This window comes from Bidens hawaiensis, unplaced genomic scaffold (genome assembly GCF_021521415.1).
Source record: "Bidens hawaiensis isolate Kalapana, Puna unplaced genomic scaffold, B.hawaiensis_p1.1 tig00018514_1, whole genome shotgun sequence".
NCBI lineage: Eukaryota > Viridiplantae > Streptophyta > Magnoliopsida > Asterales > Asteraceae > Bidens > Bidens hawaiensis.
The window spans coordinates 270308-278870 of NW_027492803.1; the positions used below are offsets into that span (position 1 = coordinate 270308).

Genomic DNA, 8563 nt, shown 5'->3' on the forward strand with positions numbered 1-8563 from the left:
TCATTTTTATTTGGATTTAGTATTTTTATTTTTTTATTGTATGAATGGGATATTTATTTATTCATGACAGGCCGATCATAAATATTTGTTTCTTCTAAAAGGTGAGTACTGAATAAGATATATTTGTAACTATGTCAATAAATCAAATTCAAATGTTCGATAATATTGTGTATATGGTGACACACAACCTAAAACACTAAGAAGCAAAATATAATTCGATATATAAAATAACCAAGATTACGCAATATACGTAAGTCATTAGATCAATTTCAGTTCTCTTTGTTACTCTACTCTCCCATGCTAATGATATATTTTTGAATGACGTTAACTTGGTGACAAAGGTATCTCTCACAAATCATAATATTTACCAACCTCTTCTTTCATAAGTTTTATCTTAGAATAGCGGTTTCTCTCTCTATTATTGGCATATACTCATTGAACTTGAACCTTGGATCCTAAAAAGGAAGATAAAGGGCGGGACCTAATTAAGAGTTTTTTTTTTTTTTTCATTTATTATATATATTCTTTTTCAGTGGTTTTAAAATTTTAATATATATTCTTTAATAAAAAAAGGTGGCCAATGGGATTTTAATACTTTTTCAAACATAAGGGTATAAAACTTGTAAGTAGTTTAATTACTCTATTTTTTTTTTTGTTTTTGTATATATTCGATCATACCCGATTCCACCACCCACAACGTATGTAGGAGTTTCAGACGTACAGATGAGTGGAGAAGGGAAGGCTGTGTGCGTTACAGGAGCTTCATGGCTCGTTAAACTCTTGCTCGATCGTGGTTACACTGTTCATGCTACCGTTCGCTCCCTCGGTCAGTCTGTCCTTCTGCTTTCTTATCAAATTATTATTCTCAAACTACTATTTTAATTTGTTTATGATGAAATTGTTGTTTGACCCAAGCGAATTAAGTTCACTATGAATATCGGAACTCTAGTTAAGTTTAATTAATCAAAACTATTCGTCCGTAATCGAAATGTCTCCTTTCTTGATTTCGCATAAATTGTGAAAGGTTAATTATGACTCTTAAATTTCTGACTTGTTCAAGAACAGTGTTGACTTGAAAAGAAACGACTTTGAACTAAAAAGTAAAGGTGTGTGATAATAGTATGTAAGCTATAGAATCTTTTTACCAGCAAAAAGCTTTTATTCCATTAAAGCAAATGCATGAGCTATATAATCAATTTATTTTGGTTTAAGGAATATTTGATTTTAATAATCCAAATTTTTGCCTATTAGCCGGTATTAATCATAACTTAAAAATTCCATAGGTTAATCCCAACTTTCACCCTATTAGTCTCCACTGAGAGAGACAAAAGAAAACGATAAATAAACTTCAAAACCAACCACCACCGCCACCGCCACCACCACCACCAACGCTGCCACCGCCACCATAGCCGGCGGTTGCGGGCAGCAGCGGTGGCGGTGGTGGTGGTTTATTTACCTTTTTCATTTGTCACTCTCAACTTAGAGAAATGACATTTTTTGCCCTAAAACTAACCGGGTTAATCTCCGTTAGGAAAATGCTCAGTGGAGGCCAATAGAGTGAAAGTTGAGATTAACCAAGAGAATTTCTTAAGTTAGGATTAATATCAGCCAATAGGTTATGGTTTGGATTATTAAAATCCAATATACCTTGGTTTAATACCATAAAATCACTAATATTCGGATGAACAAGGTTCCTCAACCTGATGTTGAAATGCTAGAAGTCTTAAGTTTATCAGGAAAAAAACACAAAAAAGGTCATTATTTAAATTTGTTTTGCATTAATTATGTCTAGGGACATTGAGATACCAAATTTGGGTTGATGAATTTTTTTGGGAATTTAATATACCATAATTATATATAGTGATCGACTTGTTTTTTTGTGCAAGATAAAATAGCTAGTGCATTTCATATGTCTTTTTGTTTAATTTCTTTTAATGGATACTGATTTCATTAGAATATGTTGCAGATGATCCAACCAAGACAGAACATCTACTTGCTCTTGATGGAGCTAAGGAAAGGCTATCATTATTTGAAGCTAACTTAATTGTAGAAGGATCTTTCGATACTGCAGTTAACGACTGCGTTTGTGTCTTTCACACAGCATCTCCTGTTCTACTTTCAATTGATGACCCACAGGTCAACTTTTTAATCTTCCTTTTGTCTAACTTCTTGAATTATTTGCCAAAATCGTTTTTTTTTTTTCGTTTTCCATCAGGCACAACTGATTAATCCTGCAGTTAAGGGGACACTTAATGTTCTTAAATCGGCTGCAAAAGTTCAATCTCTCAAGAGAGTGGTCTTGACTTCATCAATGACTGCAGTAATGTTTGGTTCAAGACTTCCAGAACATGGCGATGTGATGGACGAAACCTGGTTTTCAGATCCATTAGTTTGTGAGCAAAAACAGGTATAGATTCATCTCAAATCTATCGGCTACAAAATGTAGCAACTAACGAATATTTTGTAATTTACAGTTGTGGTATCCGCTTTCAAAGACCCTTGCTGAGAATGCTGCTGTTAAGTTTGCAAAAGAGAATGGTTTGGAGTTGGTGGTTATAAATCCGGGATATGTGATCGGTCCCCTCCTACAGCCAACTCTCAACCTTACTTCTAAGGGCATTATAAGCCTTATCAAGAACGGTAGTTTGCTAATTGTTGATTACGTTTATATGCATGAATCGATGTTTAATTGTGTAAATGATTGGATTTTATTATTTCCAGATAAAGAAGTGATTTCAGGTGGAATTTATAGGCTTGTGGATGTGAGAGATGTTGTTGCTGCACATATTTTAGCTTTTGAGAACCCGGAAGCTAATGGTAGATACTGCACGGTGGCCAAAGTTGTTCCGTCTTTAGAGATCATAAAGATTGTAGATAAGTTGTACCCGAGTATTGGCCTTTCTGAAAGGTATAGACAACATGATGACATGATTTTCTTGTTCCACGTCATAATATACAGCTCAAAATCTGAATTATTTATTCTCTTTGAATGTTGGTAGGTATAAAGATGGGAAATGTGATAAACCTCTAACTTACAATGTGTCGAGGGCAAAAGCGGAAAGTCTAGGCGTTAAGTTTACTCCATTGGAGGTAAGCATCAAGGATACTGTTGAAAGCCTCAATGAGAAGCACTTCCTAAGCTTCTAGCTAAAACACCAGATTAAATGCATGCATGGGTTAGTTTTATAACAGGTCTGCAATGAATCTAAACTAGTTGACCTGTGTTTTGTATTGTTAATTTGTAAAATTTAATAAGTTCATTATGAGCTTCTAAAACACTAATTGATGCATGCTCATGGGCCAGTATGCAAACAATATGTGTAATATTTACAAAATAATGAAAACCCCACTCATATAAGTGATCAGTAGGAAATGGTTCATGTACATTTTATTATACACTAGTTTTTGAGCCCCCGTGCTACGGGATTTATTTAGGTTTTTATTTTTAATCGTTTTGCTATTTTTATATTTTGTAATGATTTGTTTTATTTTTTAACGCAGTTTTGTTTGATTTAGATTTAATATTTAATATGTATATATTAGTTTGTTAAGTTCATTATTCTTTTTAATATTTGGGCTCTTTCAATTGAGATGTGTAGGTTTTTAGATTTTTAACGAACGAACGTAAATAAACTCGAAGATGCTAATTTTTTAAACGAACCAACATGAACAAAAATATTTGTCTTATGAAAAAGGAACAATTGATGTAGGTGGCGATGATGGTTGATGCATGAGAGGAGAGGTTGATGATGGTGGGTGGTAATCGGAAGTTAACAGGTGATGGAGAGGAAAGATAGGCGATGGAGAATATGTAGAGGAAAAAAATTAAATTAGGGTTTGATGATGAAAGTGTTTCACAAATAAATGAAATTTTATAACTCGTTTAAGGGCTATCCGGGTTTGGCAAACTCATGACACGCGAAAATTATTATTTGATGATTAAGGGGTTATTTCACAAATAAACCCGGATAGTCCTTTAATGGGTTATAACATCTCATTTATTTGTGAAACTTTTTCATAATCAAACAACAATTTCCACGGGTCATGGGTCTCACCAAACACAAAAAGCCCTTAAACGGGTTATCACATCCAGTTTATTTCAGGGTTTGGTGAGATCCATACTCGCGAATTCGGGTCTAACGCATGAGAAATCTCAAATCGCAAGTGGCTTGAAGATGGTAGGAAGCAACCAGAAAATTACATATATAATTTTTTGATAGACATTTTGATAGAGATAGATAAATAGCTACATAATAACGGGAAGCTTTCTTCACATAATGACAAGCATTTTTAAACTCATTATATAGCGCCAACAGGGTACTAAGTGAACGCCACACTGATGGGTCTCTTGCAGTACTTACAGTTGATTTTTCTAATGCATTTAATATGGTGGATAGATCAGCTTTACTTCGTGAGGTAAGGATCAGATGTCCTTCTATTTCCTTGTGGGTGGATTTTTATATTGGCAGCCATCTAGACTATATCTTTGGGATGATCATATTTGGTCAGCCACGGGGGTTCAACAAGGAGACTCATTGGGACCACTTCTTTTTGCCTTGTTTTACACCCCCTTGTACATCAGATTCAAGACAATTGCAAGCTTCTTCTTCATACTTGGTATCTTGATGATGGGATGGTCATTGGAGATTCAATGGAGGTGGCTAAAGTGTTGGATATCATTAAGGTGACGGGTCCAACTTTGGGTCTTTAACTGAATACTAAGAAAACTGAGCTATTTTGGCTTTCTTGTGATGGTACGAAGTCTCGTGACGGTTTATTCCGTGCTGACACCGGGAGACCATTATTAGGGGTGAAGCTTCTTACGGGAGCTGTTAGTAAACACACCGGGTTTATTAGGAGGTTGACAAAGAAAAGAGCTACTAATGCTGTTGATTTGATGCGCCTTCTCCCCAAACTTCGATCATGTATGGGTATTGCTAAACTTTTCTTCGGTTTTAGAACATACCAACCTGTACACATGATGGAGGCAGCGTTGGTCTTTGACAAGGGATTGCGTGAGGCGATTGAGGACATTGTAGTTTGTGGAAGTCCTTTCTTTAGAGACCTCCAATGGCGACTTGCTTCCTTACCCATTAAGAATGGGGGTTTGGGGTTGTATTCGGCAGTAAAGGCTTCCTCCTATGCATTTGTGGCCTCGAGAGCCCAATCGTGGGTGCTTCAGGATCACATTTTGCGAGACAGTGGTATATGTGGGACGGGTGGGTTCTGATTATTCTTGTGCTTTGGCTTGTCTTCGTGATATGATTTCAAGCATTGATTTTAGCAGTTTCACTAACAAAGAGACCGCCCCTTAGCCCAACATGCATTGGCGAGTAATCTTTTTAGTAAAATTGTTCACGACATGGAGTCACACTTTGACATAACAAGTAGACAAAAAGCCATTTTTGAGTGTCTACGAGCACCACATGCTCAAGATTTTCTTCTTTCTATCCCTATAGATGGGTTAGGCCAGCATATGTCTCTAGTGGAGTATCGTACTATCCTTAAGTATCGCCTCATGATTCCTCTTTTCCTGATTGATGAGATATGTCATGTTTGTCGTAAGGTGTGTTTAGACTCATATGGGGAGCACGCGGTGCATTGTAAAGAGTTTTCGGGGTTCAAGTACCGACACGATCTAATTAGGGATGTGCTCTTTGATATATTCAGGGGGCAGAATTTCTATTAAGAAAGAAGCACCTGTGAATTTCCTGACTGGCCCGTCGGAGGGAAGATCATCTCTTCGACCGGCTGACATTTTGATGTTTGGACGAATAGGAGGAAAGCATGTGTGTGTGGATTTAACAGGGGTTTCCCCTCTGGTGGGCTTAGGGAGTAGTGGTTTCACAGTCGGTCAAGCAGCTTTAAAAGCTGCTTTAGGCAATGTGACAAAACATGAGAAGGCGTGTCTTGACAACCAACATATATTTATTCCTTTTGCTTTTGACACTTTTGGTTTCCTCCCGCTTGAAGCTGTGGAGTTACTTACCCGTATTTAACAGGTCATGCATAGTAATTTTATGACTCCAAGATTAGCAAATGTAGTTTTTAAAAGATTCAGTTTTGCAATTCATAAAGGGATAACGGCGCAGCTTGTTGTCCGCTTGCCTTCTGTTTTGATGTAATAAAAAAACCATTGATGAAAAAAAAAAACAAAGACACGATTTATCATTAATCTTATCTTTAAGTAAATGATAATAATTACTAGCTAGTTGAAATGACCATTGTTGTTAACATTTACCTTTAACTTCAATGTCCATATTATAAAAACAAGGTAACGTCTTGAAGATCATATATATCAAAGCGGCGACATGCCGATTGAGTTAACGATGTATGGTCTCACTTAGCGTTAACCTAATGATGATTAGACTAACGTATTCATTTGTAAAACTACCCAAAAAGGAACAGGGTTAAATAGTAAGTACGACGTTTTTAGATGATTGGAGATTGGACATTATGACTTAGTTTCAATTCATTGTAGTGCATCAAGTCAAACGGTTTATTATCTATCCCCAACTTCACTTTAGATGTTTACTATCAATATTGTTATGAAATTCAAGTGTATTTTAAATCAATGTAGTTATTTATATATTAAATGCTTTCATAAGTACTTGAGATGAATAAGTGGGAACCGTATTTGCAAAGAACGCTATAATATACAAATAAACTAGCTTTTAGCTCGCGTGTTATGCAGGTTTATTTAGTTTTTTAATATTTTTTTAAATATATATTTTTATATTAATTTAATTAATTGTGCGTTATAATGTATATTATTATGAATATATTTTATTGGATTTTAAATTAAGTTATTGTAGTGAATTTGTTATATTTATTATATTTATTCAGAATTATTATACTTACATGGTTATAATGTTTTGGACCAACATGAGCTATATTTAGAATTGGATTGAAGTTTAGTAATTAACGTATTTTAGTTTGGTTTCTATTTCACATCAAAAGGTTTGTTCTCCTAACTAAGAAGGCAAACTTGGAATTCTATTAAAGTTCTTACATTTGATAATGCAAAAACCAAAATAATTAAGCAAGAAAATACATAAAAATAGCCTATAGGCCTAAAGGGTAAAACTGCAAAAATGTAAAACATATATCTGAAATTTATATCAATGTGCAAACAGAATGTGCTCTAACTTAAAATATTCGTTATTATCTCAAAATCTGTTTTGACATGGAGAATTTTCCATAAAATCAATTAAATTAATAACTTTCTATCAACAATCAACATAATTCTACAAATTTTGAAACCAAACTAACTAATTTGACCTTTGACTATGGGAAAGTTAAATCTGGTACTTTCCCAACTCAAAATCTTCATTATAATCCAAAAACATGCTCAAACATAGTAACATGCAAAGTTTTCATGACGTTAATGAAATTAACAGCTTGCTTTTAACAAATAAAACAATTCCCACACATTCTAGAGTAAAAAACTAACCACAGATTATTATGGACGTGGCCCTCCTTGATCGTATTTTCGTCCTTCCATTAAAGACAGTTAAAAGAACCCCTCATAGTTGTCGCATGACATTTTCCAATGCCTTAACTGTTGCTTTATGTAACGTGGTGTCCATGCTAGAGTATGTAGAGGCATGGGTTAGACTTGATATTACCGCGTTGCACATTACAGGTTTTCAGACCTTCTAACAGATAAGAACGTAGGTCGGGGAATAGGAAGTCCTTGGAATGCCTGTCTATTCAGCGGGTCTTGGCGGCTTGGGGGTGGAAGTGGGTGTATTGAACTTATCTCGCTGCTCTTTAACCAATCAACGGTTATAGCCCGCAACCCGATGAGGTCTCCTTGGAGGGTGATTATTCTAGGGAGGGCCTAATCAGTGTATTCGGAAAAGTTGCAGATGGGCAATTGCCACAGCCCCCGATGTGACAATCGTCAATTTCAGGTTAACCCCGTTAACTCAACTCCGTCAATTCAAACTTTAAGATCGTTGAATCTATAACGCACACTTCATTACATTTAAACTAGGGTTTAAATGACGCTTAACACTTACTACATATGTAGTCTTTCGGGATTTGCACCGAAACGCAAACGAGTTGACGCGAACGATTGATAAATAAACGACAAACGTCAAAACACTAATTATGTGATAATTATGTGTTAGGTATATGTGTGTTACTTGATTGTTATGTGGAATGTTAAACAAGAAACAAGAACCAACTAGTTTAGGCTAGAGTTGTAACACTTGAAAGATTAGGGACTAGAGTGTAACTTGTATTATTATAAATATAACCTTAACACTAAACCCTAAATTATTTTCTAAACACAAGACCCGATCGGCCTCCCTCCTTGCTCCCTCACGGCTGCCGTCCACAACACTCTCACATATACACCTCAAATCAATTGATTAATCCAAGAACTAGGTGCTAGGAAGGTATACTTGATCATCCCTTACCTCCTTGTTGTTTAATTTTGATGTTTAATGGGTTAAGTATAAACCCTAGGCAGCCGATTGTGTCCATGTATATGGCTAATATGATTGTTGTTATTTGGATAATGAATTGATAACTAGATTGATGTTGTTGCATGATT

General features: G+C 35.4%; 1 protein-coding gene across 1 annotated transcript; it reads left to right on the forward strand.

Moving 5' to 3' along the window:
• The first annotated feature begins 723 nt into the window (after positions 1–723).
• LOC143556316 (phenylacetaldehyde reductase-like) lies at positions 724–3282 on the forward strand. The gene is made up of 6 exons (XM_077045667.1): positions 724–826; positions 1967–2136; positions 2216–2407; positions 2475–2640; positions 2722–2908; positions 3000–3282. The coding sequence occupies exons 1-6, from the start codon at positions 724–726 to the stop codon at positions 3145–3147; spliced, it is 966 nt and encodes a 321-aa protein (XP_076901782.1). The 3' UTR covers positions 3148–3282.
• The last annotated feature ends 5281 nt before the right edge of the window (positions 3283–8563 follow it).